At 42.9% G+C, this 15,926-nt stretch overlaps 1 protein-coding gene across 8 annotated transcripts in view; it reads right to left on the bottom strand.

The window, feature by feature from the left end:
* Nucleotides 1-15,926, bottom strand: part of GARNL3 (GTPase activating Rap/RanGAP domain like 3) — a 115,396-nt gene that overhangs the window by 50,866 nt on the left and 48,604 nt on the right. For all 8 annotated transcript variants that reach the window (XM_083721699.1, XM_083721703.1, XM_083721701.1 and 5 more), the window contains 2 exons: nucleotides 1,405-1,479; nucleotides 26-125 (listed from right to left, as the gene is read on the bottom strand). In XM_083721699.1, the coding sequence (XP_083577825.1) occupies nucleotides 26-125; nucleotides 1,405-1,479 (175 nt within the window). The remainder of the gene's footprint in view (nucleotides 1-25; nucleotides 126-1,404; nucleotides 1,480-15,926) is intronic.

Raw genomic sequence — 15,926 nt, 5'->3', positions numbered from 1 at the left:
CACACAAATAAAAAAGTGTAACTACCTTTTCCTAGAAAATACTTGAAGTACCATCTGGTGTGGTACTCCGGGTTCTCCAAATGCACATCTGTTCTGCGCCATGTACCAGGGGCATAATCTGTGTTCTGGAAAGAAAAGAGAAACCAGGAAGTCATTTAAGTCAAGGCTCCCCACACAGAAATAGCAAACAGGACGTGGAATGGAGGAAGGGAGAGGGAGAGGGAGTAGTAGGCATTTGAAGCAGCTGGCAGCCCAGCCCCTTATTGGGTGTCCATATGCTAGAGGATCTGCGCCTGATGCCTGTTAACTACTGAACCTATTTTAAGGTCCTGCTACTTAGATGTAAAACCCTAAACAACTCTGTACCAGGTTACCTGAAATACTGTCTTCCCCACCATTGCCTGTTAAGGGCACTAAGATCAACAAATGGAACCTGGCTAGCTTTGCCACACTCTGATGATTATTGGCTTGTGATAATGCAGAGGTGGGCTTTTCACTGGTGGCACCACTGCTGTGGAATGCCTTCCTTGCTGAAATACAAGAGGCCCCAACAGCACTGGCATTCTCCAAGAAATGTACTATGTTAGGGTAAAAGTGTGTATAATAAAAATAATGTGTTAGTGAACACAACATACAAAATGTATTATATAATGGCAACCAGCTTGCAAAAAGGTGTAAACCTGTAGTAGGGATACCAGGGCACTGGAGTTCCCTTGCACTGTAGTGAGTCCAATCACCAGGGCTGGTGAATGGCTTTCATGAACAGGATAGCTTTGAAAATGACTTCCTGTATTGGTCTAGACTGAGAAAATCTTTCCTGACTCTTGGGTGTGTTATAGCAATCAACTGGACCCCTTGATTCTTGCTCCAGGCTCCAATTTGATGGCTACGTCCTGCTGTTTACTACAAGATCTCCGTAACTAAGAATTAGTGCCTGAATTTGCCTTTTCCCTCCTCCTTCCCAGTCCCCTTTCCTCTTATGCCATATCTCTTAGATTGTGAGCCTGACAGCAGGAACAGTCTTCTCACTGCTATTCGTAAGCTGTTCAGGGGGCCTGGTTTGGCAGAAGAGCAGAATAAAAACAATTATTTTTCACTCTGATACATTGGCTAGATCCTTTTAAACATTATTAGAACAATATTAGAAAAATCGTTCTAAAACATCAAAGCAGGAAACATTCTGTTTTGCTTTCTCTTTCTCCCCACTGTTTCCCTGTTTTCTGGTTGCTCTGCAGCACATTATGAACATTAAAAAAGAATGTCAAGTGGCTATATGGTTATCAGAATCATTCCTTAACTCTTTTTTAGCATTAAAAACCAAGAGTATAGATCTGCCCACTGTTATGATGCCAATGCCTAACCAATCTGAGGAAAACAAGCCTTAAGGCAAAGACCTCCTCCTACCTCATCAACAGAGCCATTTTCCACCCGGAATCGCCCAGCTCTTTGGATAGCTCCATCAGCGTCACTGGAAATGAGCTGTGCCATGAGGGGGAAAAGGTAAACATTAGAACAGCAAGCCTTGATTCTTCATCTTCTAAGCATTCTTTGGGATGCAACTCATTGGTAGCAGATGCTTTAAATATCTGTATTGTTTGGATGCCATCTAATGGAGGCATCATATTTATCTCACTGCTGAGAAAAGAGCATTTGGAGTGAAAGAGAGGCTTGTCATCATCACTCAATCTAGGAGTGACCCACCTCCAGGCAGCAGCGGCAGCCTCTCTCCCTACCACAAGGCACATGGATTTCCCAAGAGATAGGAGCACCAAACCCAAAGGCAAGCTCTTTCATAGAAAGGTGAACCAAACTCGGAAAGGGGATGGTTATGTTTCATAGGAGGGACCACGAAGGCTTCATCTATGCACACAGCAGCAGAATGAAGTGCCAGAAGGGGCTGTACCACTTCCTACAGCAGGTGGGAGAGTCACAGTGGAATGCTCCTGCAAATATACAACTAGCAGATTGAGAAGAAAGGTCTGCTGTAAAACATTTGATAATGTTGCATGCTCACACACCTGTGCACACGTACACACATATGCATGCGCGCGCGCGCGCTCTCTCTCTCTCTCTCTCTCTCTCTCTCATATACAACTTGCAGACTGAAGCCATTCAGCTTATTTTGCCATTCATTCTGCTACATGTATAGATCTGACCCATGATTCCTAGTGTCATGGTCCCACTACGAATATATACATTGTTTTGGAGTGGATGTTCAAACTATTAAAACAGGAATTCTATGAAGAGGCAGATTGAAATTAAGAACGTAACAGGTTTTATTCATAACAGAATGGAAAAGCAAATAAGTATAAAGGTATGTTTGTTAGTAAGGGAACTGTTACACATCTTTTTAAATAAAAAATAAGTGTATACCGCAATTTCATTTAAAAAAAATCAAAATGGTTTGCAACAATTATATATAACCACAACCCCCTGCATATTTACAGTAAGAATTTATTTTAATACAGAAACCTTCATCTAAGGGATCTAAGAATCCCATCTGCACTGATTGAGAGCCAGTGTGGTGTAGTGGTTAAGAGCGGTAGTCTCGTAATCTGGTGAACCGGGTTTGTGTCTCCGCTCCTCCACATGCAGCTGCTGGGTGACCTTGGGCCAGTCACACTTCTTTGAAGTCTCTCAGCCCCACTCACCTCACAGAGTGTTTGTTGTGGGGGAGGACGGGAAACGAGATTGTTAGCCGCTTTGAGACTCCTGAAGGGGAGTGAAAGGCGGGATATCAAATCCAAACTCTTCTTCTTCTCTTCTGATTTATCAGACCCACTAACTGCTTTTTAAAAGATAAATGCCGATAGAGCCTTACCAACATTCTGCCCTCCAGCCAACTTCCCCTCCCTCTTAAACTGATAAGCTGATCCTCCACGTAATTCCCCCTTTCTATCCAGTCAGGCTCTAGAACACAGTGAATTACCTCCAGCTTTTCTCTCTATCAGCTTCTAACCTTCCACTTATACCCCCTGGCCTAATTTACCTCCCTCCAGCTCCCAAGCCAACAGATTGACATTTTTATAGCAGACAGTACATTATGGCCATAATAAACTTTACAACAGTTCTGTAAACTGGGTCAGAATTATTTCCCATACAGCAAATAATGTCTGAGAGGGGGAAGGGTGTGAGCAGGATGTCTCTTGTCTATTTTATTAATTAATTCCCACAACATTTTAATACCTCTTGATGGTAATAAAACCTCAAAGTGGTTCACCAAAAGAGTAAGAAAAAAATGATCAGCTAAAAAAATAATTATTTAAAACATTTAGAAAATAATTAAAATCAATGATAAGCTAAAAACAGATTGAACCACACAACAGCTTCTACATGTCTGGCAAGGCTTGCCTAAACAAAAAAGTTTTAATCAGACACTGAAAAGACTATAGTTTAAGTGCCTATTTGTTGTTCATAGGCAGGGAGTTTCAAAGTGTGGGCTATTTATTTACATCCAGCTTTTTCAATCCAGTTTTCTGAAGCAAATTACAACAACAACAACAACATCAGCAACAATGATGACAACAATAACTACAACTACTACTACTTAAGGGGTAAAACAGGCATAGAAAAAGAAACGGTGAGATTTCTTAGGAGACACCACAAAGGTTTGGTCCACACCCACAACAAAATAAGGTGGCAGAAAGGACCATACCACTTCATAATACAGGTGGGGTACATCACCATGGAATATGGCCCCATGTGCAAACCTATCTTTAAACTATAAAAGACAATGCAAAAACAATACAAAAAACACACCATTTTAAAAAAAGACTAAGACCTAAGGCCAAGCGATGAGTTTGTGGCTAAGCTGAGACTGGAACCAGTGGCCTTTTAGACCACAGCTCATTCTCTTAGTCACTATGCTATGTTACAGCAGTGCCAACAGGTGCGTTTGTACTAGGGATAATAGTTGGAATATATGAAAGAGAAAAGGTGTCCACAAGAGAAGGCTGATAGGGGAAATAATGGGGAAGGGGGCGCTGGAACACCTGAATGAGGATTAAATGGTAACTCCATGGATGCCATGTGCAAAAGGAAGTGAGTTGAGATGTCTTGGAGCATGGTTGGCCAACCTGTGGCAGTCTAGACGTTGCTGAATTACAACTCCCATCAGCCCCAGCCAGCTTAGCCAATAGCTAAGACAGAAATCATTGTTCAAGAATATCTAGTGGGCCACGCCCTACATGAAATGGAAATCTCCAGCCAAGAACCGGGACAATGTCATGATCCAGTGAAAGAAGGTCAGGGACATGACAGGCGAGAGCAGGAAGGATGAGCAGAGTCTGTAAGCTGAGCATTCATAAGCAGCTTATTCCCCAAAGTAAACCTGTTTCTGAGAGTTGAGACTGCAGGCTGAAAATGCTCCTCCATAAAAGATTCTTTCCACTTACAAAGCTAGATGGGAACAAGAAGGGCTCAAGAACAGCCTTCTCCATGATATGTTTTGTTTTTTTAATAACCACCTCCTTTTCCTCCTGGCTCATCTTCTTGGATGGTGGAGAGTTCAATCACACGGGACTTTATTTGCATTCTGAAATAGCACAGCCTAGTCAAAGGCTTCCAACTTCAGTAAGAACATGCCCCCAAGTTTCCTAGTTTCTTCTTCCCTTCCAATCAATTTTCCTTTTGTGACATGCCTTTTTAGATTGTAAGCTAGGGTTGCCATATTTTGAAGAGAAAAAAAGGGGATGTGGAGCCTCCTTGCCTTCCACTGCATGAACACACTGCTGACACGCACACCATACCCTCCAACTTTTCTCTGATGAAAACTGGGACATCCTATTCAACAACAACTACAACAACAATAATTTTATTATTTATACCCCACCCATCTTGACTGGGTTGACCCAGCCACTCTGGGTGGCTTCCAACACATATAAAAAAATAATAAAACATTAAACATTTAAAAAGCTTCCCTATATAGAGGGCTGCCTTCAGATGTCTTCCAAAGACATAATGGCAAAAAGAAATAGAATATGAAGATCCAAGCTGTATGGTGATCAAAGGAAAGGAGCAAAGCTTTTAGGGGAAAGATGCAGTGCCAAGTGCTTCAGCCATTTCCTCCACTCTTTTCCCCCCACCCCAACCCCCAACACGTTCTTTGCTAGGTTCTTCAGTCAGCTAAGTTTTCAAGATTTATTAAACAGGATACACACACACCCTACACACAAAGTGGGGAGGGGGGCTTTCCCTGACCTTACATGAGAGCTGTGTATTTTAACTTCCATTCAAGAATTGTGTTTAGAGGTATCCAAGGTAATCTGGTTCATCTCCACAATAGCTATCCAAATGCCCATTGGCCTTAGACAAAGAACTTTTAATTAGGACTGAGAGAGCTTGGGGGGTTCTCTTTACAAGCAAGCTCTCTCTTTCTTTTCTTAGAACTTTCTAATTGCAAAATAGGTAAAGGATAAAGGGACCCCTGACCATTAGGTCCAGTCGTGACCGACTCTGGGGTTGCGGCGCTCATCTCGCTTTATTGGCCGAGAGAGCCGGCGTACAACTTCCGGGTCACGTGGTCAGCATGACTAAGCCGCTTCTGGCGAACCGGAGCAGCGCACGGAAATGCCGTTTACCTTCCCACCGGAGCGGTACCTATTTACCTACTTGCACTTTTTGGGGTGCTTTCGAACTGCTAGGTTGGCAGGAGCAGGGACCGAGCAACAGGAGCTCACCCCGTCATGGGGATTTGAACTGCCAACCTTCTGATCGGCAAGTCCTAGGCTCTGTGGTTTAACCCACAGCGCCACCCGCATCCCAACTGCAAAATAGAGTCAGCTTAATTGCAACCAATGGATAATGCACAGTGGTGGGGATCCTGGCATTGAGTATATGGGAGACCCTTATGGGGGGAAGGGGAAGGGGAGACAGAGAGAGGGGCCCGCTAAGGAAACCTTTCTCACCTGCTTACGGGCGACTTACTGAGCACCATCTGGCATGGCCAACAGCTCAGAGGTCTAGGTAGCAGCTTTGGATCGGCCATTCAATGATGAGCCCAATCTCAACATCCGCAATGTGGGGGCATCATAGAGATAATAAAAGGTTATCCTTTTATTACCTCTATGATGCCCCCACATTGATTACCTCCTCACATGCACACTTCCTGGCTCTGCTTGCAAAGCAAGTATTTGTAGAGAGAGCAGGAGCATCCATGGAGATAGGAAAAAGTAAAGAGCGATACTTGCGCACACGCTTCCTGGCTTTGTTTGCCAAACTTTGTATATTTTGGCAAATTCAAAAAATCCATCAGGACTGAAATGTTACTCCCCCAAAAGAAGACCTGTCCAGGAGAAACTGGACGCATGGCACCCCATGGTAAGCTACTCTAGGGAGTTTTGTTTCTGGACTGGGAATTAAAAAAAACCCTTTAAACAAGCTAAGCCAAAGAATATGGAGGGAAAGACGATAGAAGGGCAGTTAAGATTTCTTCCTCCTAGAGCGTCAGAGGTTTAATTCCAACCTCATTTATAAAAAGTCTAGTGTCTGTAGGAAGCTGCCTTGTACAAAGTCAGATTGTTGGGATCAGTACTGTCTATACCAGGGGGCTAAAGAAACCTGTGGCCTTCCAGACTTCATTGGCCCCATTCAGGATGGCCAATGGTCAGGGATGATGGGAGACGGAAGTTCGACAGCAGCTGGAAGACTACAGATTCCCCATCACTGCTACTCTCCACTGATGGGCAGAAGCTTGTTATAGTTTTGGATGGGTTCCCCCAGCCCTATCTGAAAATGCCAAGGATTGGACCAGGGGCCTGTTGTGTATGAAGCCCTTCTCCTGAGCCAAAGTTTTCCCTTAGGATATCCTCTGAGGCTGGTCTGTGTTACAGTGAGAATGAGGATCATGCCTCACTGCTAGGAACTAAACCAGTTGTTCTTCTGAATCTTCCCAACAATGTGGAGCAAAGTTTTATGTTGGTAAAAAGCCAACATTTTCAATTAAAAACAACTGCCTTCCATAGGGCCAAAAGTTGGAGCCTCAGGGTTGTACTGAAACTAAGCTTGCCTGGGATGCATTACATTAGTTCCCCCTCCAATCAAAGCAACTTGCTTGCCCACTTTTCTTAACTACTAAAGAAACATGGACATGAGCAGGGGTCAGCAAACTTTTTCAGCAGGGGGCCGGTCCACTGTCCCTCAGACTTTGTGGGGGGCCGGATTATATTTTGAAGAAGAAAAAAATAAATGAATTCCTATGCCCCACAAATATCTCTGAGTTGCATTTTAAATAAAATGCATTCTTCTCATGTGAAAACACGCTGATCCCTGGAACGTCCGCGGGTCAGATTCAGAAGGTGATTGGGCTGGATCCAGCCCCCAGGCCTTAGTTTGCCTACCCATGGACATGGGAATACAGGTTTTATTTGCTTACCTGGCTGCTGCCTAAACAGCAATTAATGCCCGGCATGGGAACAGGGGAAGGAAGACAAGACTTTTTTCTTCCAAAACCACCTTGATTTTATACAAGGGCAAATAGCCACTGTGAATACTTAAGCATCATTCTTGAACTGTGGCCCCAAAACAGAAAGGCTATGGTGATGGTGATGATGCCACTCTGAATTCAGCAGCATAAATGCAATAAACACTTTGTTCCATGCTCAGGTTTGTGATGGAAAAACATGGAAAGTGTCAATGGATTTAGGGCCGGAGCGGCTAACTTTGATTTGGGCCAAAGACAACATTCCCTGTTGGCCAACCTTTCAAGGGAGCTACATGCCTGCAGTGGAAATGGCCAAAGCAAACATGGGCATGGCCAAAGTGGGCGTGGGAGCCTTGGTAAGGGCCAGGCTTTGTCACAAGGCTTGTCCTACCCAATCATCAAAAACCAGACAAGCACCAAGTACAGCGGTACCTTGGTTTACAACCATAATCCGTTCCGGAGGTCTGTTTGTAAACCGAAACAGGTTGTAACCCAAGGCGCGCTTTTGCCAATGAGACGCCCCCAAAAATTTTGTTCGTAATCCCCCCAAAATGGGTTGTAATCCAAAAAAAGGTTGCAAACCGGGACACGCACTTCAGGGTTTGACGTGTTTGTAATCCAAAATGTACGCAAACCAAGACGTACGCAAATCAAGGTACCACTGTAGAGCTAATTTAGAGCTCAGGAACCTGCCATGTTTCCCAGTGTAGGAAAATGTTCTAATTATGGGACAGAAAGAAGAGAAGCAGCATTAACAGGCATCTCATACACCAAGGCTTTATTTATAGTATAGAAGACTATCAGTATTACCCCCAGGGAAACCTAACCCTTTCTCTGCACCATTCCTGGGTGGGTGTGCACCAGCGTTGAGCGGTGGTTTGCAGTAACAACACTCTGCAATTTAAAACATTTAACCGCCCCTGTAAAGTTGTTTTGTGGTTTGCTGCAGACAGAAACCACCAGTGATTTCTAACCACACAGGCCAAAACAGAACCACTGAAAGCATTCCCCGCAGTGCACCACCACCAAGAAAGACCAGTGTCTAACTTGGAAAAATAACTGTGGGAAGTGAATGAATGAATGTGAATGAGAAAAAAAAGGAGAAAGGAAACATAATCTAGTGTATATCAGAAGGAGTTGGATAAACAAAAGAGAAAAGACAAACAGACTAGTTTCTCCGCAGAAGGACAGTGACATCATTATTGGCAATGATGCCAATAAAAGCTTAATGAGGTATACAAAATCAAATGTGGTTTCAGGGATATCACCTTGTTCAACATCTGATTATTCATCAGGGGAAACAGGTAGGAGAGCTTGGTCCACATTTCCTGTCAGAAATAAAAGTTACTTCTGGGGCCAGGCAACGAACTGTGGGAAATTGCGCCACAGACACTTGTTGTCAAGGGTTGTAGAGCTTAAGCCAAGAACCAGTGAGCTACTGTGGACCATGGGCGCTCAACCCTCAGAGCCTCCAAATGGGAGAAAGGTGTGCCACATTGGCTTCTGTGATTGGGAGGCAGATATTTTGAAGGGTCTGGATTGAGTGAGCCACCTAATAAAAATATTAGCTGCCTGACCTTCTGCCTGAACAAGTTATGGCAATGTGCATATATATACACCTGAGCCACTGCACCAATTAAAGGTGCTACTAGTGCTATATGGCTTGAGACCCAAGTACCTAAAAGAGCACCTTCCCTAATATCAACCATTTCAGACCCTACCATAGGCAAGTGTGGTCTTGTTAGCAGTTGCCCACTGAGGGCTGCCCAGTTGACATTGACCTGTGACAGGACCTTCCTAGTGGTGTTTCCCCATTTATGGAATGCCCTCGCTGCTGATGTGCATCTGTCTCCCTCTTTATAGACTTTCAAGAGGAATTTATAAGCATTCCTGTTTACCCATGTATTTGTTGGCTGAAAGTCACTGGTCCTGGTAATCTGGAAATCACTGGGTGAGAGAATGTGACAATTTTAAAAACTCCTTCTATGTTTTAAAGCCGTTTTTAGAATCTTAACGCTAGAATGGTTTGTGCCTCTCAAAATTCTCAACCGTATCTGTAGGCAAAGAAATTGAAGGGAACGTCTTGCCCAATTAGTCCAGGAGGGAGAAAAAAAATCCATCAGTTTCTTGGTGGCTACTAGCTATGGTGGCTATATTCTATCTCCATTGTCGAAGGCAGTATACTTCTGAATACCAGTTGCTGGGAATCAGGTGGGAAAGAGTGCTGTTTCCTGGGGGTTTAGCATAGGCATCTGGTAGGTCACTGTGAAAACAGGATGGTGGAATAGATGGGCTGTTGACTCGATCCAGCAAGGCTCATATTCTCAAGGGATAAGCCCCTCCTGCCTCCCGTAGTCCAGATCCAAGAACTGACCCTGGAGACCCTGTGCTGGGTAATACTCTGCCAGTCTAGACTTGGTAACAGACACCACTGACTCAGCCTTACGATGACTGATGGACTTTGCAGAGGACTTAACAGTTGTCCAAGTGGGAACAACCCCATTTCTGTGACTGAAGCCATACCCCTCCTCCCCCTGTGGTCTCCTGCCAATAGACGCCTTTGTTTGCTGGGAAAAGATACTGAGCTCTTGCCAATAAACTCTGCTAATGTTTGGAGACAAATTCACAGCATGTTTCAGCTGGCTGGTCTCTGAGCTGTCTCCCCCGTCAATGCTACTTGGATTGACCCAGATGCTGCTCGGCCAGATTTATGTTCCCACGTTCCTGACGTGCTCAGAGAGATTATAAGGCTTTTTATTCTTAGCATTTCACTTAAAGCAGCCAGCAGTTTGCAATTAAAGAACTGAATGAACTTCACTCCTGGGCTGCTTTTGGCCAAGTTGGCCAGCCATAAATGTTAAGGTCGCAGGGAGTATATAACTACCATCCAAGGTTTATCAACAAAGGAAGCTGCATTATACAGAGTCAGAACACTGGTCTGTCTAGGTTAGTGTTGTCTACAATGTCTGGCAGTGACTCTCCGGGGATTTATACAGGGATTTGTTCCCAGTTATACCTGGAGATACCTGGGACCGCCTGTGTGCAAAAGAAATGTTCTGCCACTGAGCTGTGGCCCTGATCTCATTTTGTAGAAATACAGTGGTACCTCGCAAGACGAATGCCTCGTAAGACGAAAAACTTGCAAAAAAAAAGAGTTTTTCGTTTTTTTAGTTGCTTCACAAGACGAATTTCCCTATGGGCTTGCTTCGCAAGATGAAAACATCTTGCAAGTTTGTTTGTTAATTGATTTTCAATGCATTCCTATGGGAATCCGTGCTTCGCAAGACGAAAAATTCGCAAGACGAAAAAACTCGCAGAACGAATTAATTTCGTCTTGCGAGGTACCACTGTAGTCTGTGCTATTCCGTGGTTCATCCAACAGGCTGGCAGAGTCAAAAGATTTGACAATTTAGTTCAAATCAACAGGTTGAAAAGCAATCCTCACACTAACCTGGATCGCCATCTATCTAGTTTTACTATTTCAGTCCCCCCCCCCGCCCCAGATTCATATCCTGTCCACCTGGCTTATATTCTGCCCCTGTAGAGTCAGGTTTTTGGTTGTTGTTGGGTTTTGTTTGTTTGGATAGGCCTGGGTAAGTGCCATCTCCTATTCGCTTACCTATTCCTATACCTTAGCACGAATTAACCCGATCGGAACAAAACCTATCAACTGCTGTGTTTTAAAAGCAGCAGACTAGGTGACTTTAGCAGATTAACTGCCAGCCCCTGTTTATCCCCTAGTACCCTCGATACTAAGGGTAGGCAACGTGGTGCCAACCATATGATGTTAGACTGTAACTCACATCAGCTCCAGACACTTAAGACATTTAAAAATGTCTTATACTAGAGAAAACTGCTTTGCAAAAATGTATATATTGGTCAAAATTACATTCAGAACCATCATGTGATGAGAATATTGCACTAAAATGCGGAGGAATTCTCATGAGAATCTTTTAAACATATATATCCAACATGATGCGGTATTATGAAGAACTGAACTAAAGATTAGAGAGATGAGAAACTGAAATTAACAATTTTGCCTATACCTACATGGAACTTGTCTTGAGAATCATTTGACTGAAAGGTGGGGTATGAACCTTCAATATAAAATCAATCAGGCTCCGTGCCTTGGAGCCGATAAAGCCAATAAAACAATGAAGAGAGGTCTGCATATGAACACTCCCATTTTCTTTGAGGTCCCTAGCCCTTGTGAGCCCTTACATATCACCTGGAGATACTATGAAACATATTGGTATTAACAGAATTGGACCCCCTTTGTCACAACAGCCTATGCCGGATCTGAGTGCTGAGAGACGTCACTTGTTTGCAGAACCTCCACTTTAAAAAGATCATCCAGTGTCTGGCTTATATCACCCATGTCTTTCTCTGAACTGGAAATTGCGTTATATTTCAACATTTCCAAGCTCAGAGACACACACAGCCTTTGAAAGCTGCCAGAGAAGGCTGGATGTAAACAGAACTTGTCTGGTTTTACTTATACAGATTTTTTTTACGGTGAATCTTTGGCTCCAATTTTATATTCTCTCTCTCTCTCTCTCTCTCTCTCTCTCTCTCTCTCTCTCTCTCCTGTGCCAGGAAATGACTGTTATTAGCAGCATAAAAGAATGCTGTCGCTTGGAGCAAATGGCAAAATTGACTAGTACGGAGCCACAGGGACAGGTGGCATAAATCAGAAGATTTCTGGAGAATTTAGTGAAGTGGTTTTTAAAAAGAGCAGACATGACATCTGGGTAGTCTCATTACAGGTAAGGCTGCAAGATGAAAGGGAAAGCACCATAGGTTGGTGGCATGTAGAAGGTTAATCCCCAACATCACCAGGTAGGGCTGAGAAGGAACCCCAGTCTGGAGGTTCTGGAGGGTTTCTGGTCACTACTAATCAGTGCAGATAATACTGAGCTAGACGGACCAATGGTCTGATTTGGTGCAAGGCTTTGGTCCTACATTCCTTTGAGGGGTAGCCAATTTTGCTCCCAATATTTAAAGGGGAGTGGGGGCTTCTAACTTGTCTGATTGATGAAACTGGAAGGTTAATTTTGGTCAATGAAACAATACATCTACACATAGAAGGGAAAAAATAAATAATGAAGAAAGATCAAAATCTCTCCAAAGGTGCTTCAGAAGCATGATGCCCCTCTTTAAATGCGGCTCATGCCCCTGGAGATCTGGAGATGAATCCCCTCTGCGCCACTCAGGCAGATGCCAATAGCACAGAGCCTGTCAGAAAGAGAATGCAAGCACCGACATTGCATTCTCTCTCAGCACTATTCCCCAGCCCCGCTCCCAAAACAGGTTTCAGCAGCATGTTTGATTTAAAAAATGAAGAGGATCATCCTTATGAATGCTGGAGAGGATAACATCCAACCACAGAAAGGAACGTGATATTTCAAGAGCAGCAGCACCAGACAGAGCCCCTTTAAGGATATTGGGAGTTTAAAATGTACAGCAGAGATGGGGAACATTTCTTTCTATGCAGGGCTGCTGACCTATCAGAAAAGGTAATTGGAGACTGGTTAGTAGGCAGAGCCAAGTATACTTTATCTCTCTCTCTCTCTTTGCCACCCTCTTCTCTCTTTCTCTACTGAATGCTTTGTGCAAGTGTTGCTGAGCTTAACCCTGTTTGCTTCATTTAGAAGGCTTCCTTGTGTCCAGCTTGCAGGCATGGCCCATGTAGTTATGGTTTAAGGAAGCCACTTCCAAATCATGTCATAATCTGGTTAGTCTGTATTACCTAGAAACAGGAGCAAAGTGGTGTGTATTTGTGGTCCCTAATCTGTCACAGAACCTTCAGAGGTACCAAAGCAGATTCACAAGATTAGAAACAGGAGAAGCTTCCTTTGAGACACACACATTGGTACATCTAGTTCAATCTGTCTACATTGACTGGCAGAGACTCCAGGATTTTAGACAGAGGACATTTCTGGCCCTATCAGAAAATTCCAGGGATCAAACTGGGGTAATAATAATAATACAAAGCAGATGTTCTGCCACTGAGCTACAGTCCTCACCCATTAGATCTGGTCTTGCAAACACCTACATGCTCTTAATTCAAAACCTTAGAACTTGCTGACCTGCACTGTCTCAGTAAGGTATGCTTGAAACCTGGTATTCTCTAAGGTAGATTCTCTCAATCTTGACTTCCTTCCCCTCCTTATTTCTAGAGATGAACTTTTGCAATGTCCACCATTTAAGCTATTTCACAGAATAATGTGATGCTCATTTTCTGATGCTCACTGGGGTGCAGATGAAGATTCCAAAAACCTAGTGGCTTTCCCTGGTGGGAAACTCATTGCACATTTTCTATAAGCATTTTTTGATAAATCTCACCCCTTTCAGAACCAGTCTAACTGCTTCACCCTAGCTTTCTACATGGTTTTTTTTTTAATATGGGTGCAAGACATGTAAGTACCAATGCCAGCTTTTAATCAAGGGGAACAGCGAAAGGGAACAAGGTTAAATCTCCCTCTTCCAGTAGTGTACCCATTGTCCAACTCTTCTCTATCCCGTGACTGCTATTACCACATTAAAAAACAGCTTGGGATATCCTAAACACAAACTCTAGCCACATCTAATGGCCTTTACCAGACAGTTGCAGCTTGAAACTGCATTTTTGGAGAGGCAGGCAGAATGCACAAGGAACCAAGTTAGAAGCCGCATTTAAAAAAGAAAAAAAGAATTATGTTTGATTACAAGGATATAAAACTCTTTAAGATATTTCTTCTTAGGAAAATTCAGGTGGGTAGGAGATATTTAATCTCTTACCAGATGAAAACTAAAAGCAATTTCATTCATATGCATTTTTTGCTGTTATTGGGTTTGTTTGTTACTGGGGCTGCTTTCTGCCTACAGTGAATCACCTGCCTACTGGTCATCTGTCAAAGGGAACAAGACAGATCTACATATGAAATAGGCATCAACTCACTATAAATATATATAAATAAACACACCACCTTTCCCACTGCATAAGGTTTGCCGTGAGTGTTAAAAACTTCCTCTTCTAAATAGTTCTCCCTTCCCTTTGCTGTCACTGAAAAAAAAAAGCCTTTTAAATTGCCACACTTTTTTTAAAGAAGGTAAATTTGAAATCATTATTTTTCTTTTTTGTCTTGGAAGCCACATACTGGCTTCAACTGAAGTATTAGCCAAGCAAGGAGGGACTCAGAAATAAAACAGGAAGCATTTTAAATGAGTCTATATATAGAGACCACCTTTCACAAATCCAGTTGTTGTTGTTTTTTTAAAAAAACACCACATTGACATTTCACTGGCTACCACCCCATTCACCCAAATCAGAAGTTCTCCAACACCAGGGATATTTTTAAGCCTGTAAAAAGTGATAATTATGCCCCAAAACAGATTGGCTTTTTTCCAGCTTTGGCCACTCAAAAGGCGCATTTGATGCCAAGGCAGTCACATGAACTCTACTGCTTTGTAAAAATGTGCAAATTATGTTGATGTGCATTTTGTTTCTTATGGTGCATTTGGATCCTGCTGTTCCTTCAAGGAAGTAAAAGCTGGTATGCCTCATTCTCTGCCCCATCCTTCCTTTTATCACTACAATAACCCTGTGAGATAGGTTAACCTGAGAGTGCATAAGGTCACATAGTAATAAGGTCACCAAGTAAGCTTCATGAGTAAGGGGGCACCAGAACTTGGGTCTTCCCAGCCTAGCACACTAACCACCAGACCATACTGGCTCTCATAGCCCTGCAACAATTGCTCTCTTTACCTTTTAAATCCTCAACCTTTGCAAGTTCCACACTACGCCAACCTAGGGAAGGGCTGTAGCTCAATGGTAGCATCATGGGCATCTTCCCAGGCAGGACTGTGAATGACCCCTGCCTGAAACCCTGGAGGCTTTTTCTCCTTCATTTCGCGTTTAAATTTAAACATCCGAATGTTGAATTAAAAATCTCTACTCTTCCTCCTGAACAATTAAGTGTCATGTCAATGAATTAATTAGCACCTTAAAAACCTGAAGGGTAATAAAATTTAAATCCTTAAAAAAAATAGTAATAATGCACATGGAAAGAACATAATGTACCAAAAGGGGAGGGGGGGAGAGAGCAATGCCTGAATTTCAATTGCTGCAAAGTTACCCACAAAGGACAACCTAACCCTGTACACAACACTAATGTCTCACAACAAATGAAACTGATCTGCAGAAAACACAACTTGAAAAAAGAGATAGTGCACATATTTTTCTACACTAAGAAATCTTTAATATTATTTTTTTTAAAGGACAAAGCTTGTTGGAGTGATGTTATCCGGCTACCCTTGCTTGCTTTAAAAAATCTCTAAATGACTTAAAGTGAATTACAAATATCTTTAAAACGGCTGGGAAACCCAGAAGAACTAATGAGGAATATATGCAAGAACTATAAATGTATCTCTTTGGGAAATCACAGTCAGTTTATTTTTATCTTATTACAGTAGGGAGGGGTGCAAATTAAGGCTGCATTCCTATACATTACAGGTGGGTGGATGA

This window comes from Podarcis gaigeae, assembly GCF_964106915.1.
Source record: "Podarcis gaigeae genome assembly, chromosome: Z".
Taxonomy (NCBI): domain Eukaryota; kingdom Metazoa; phylum Chordata; class Lepidosauria; order Squamata; family Lacertidae; genus Podarcis; species Podarcis gaigeae.
This window is presented reverse-complemented; position numbering and strand designations above follow the sequence as displayed.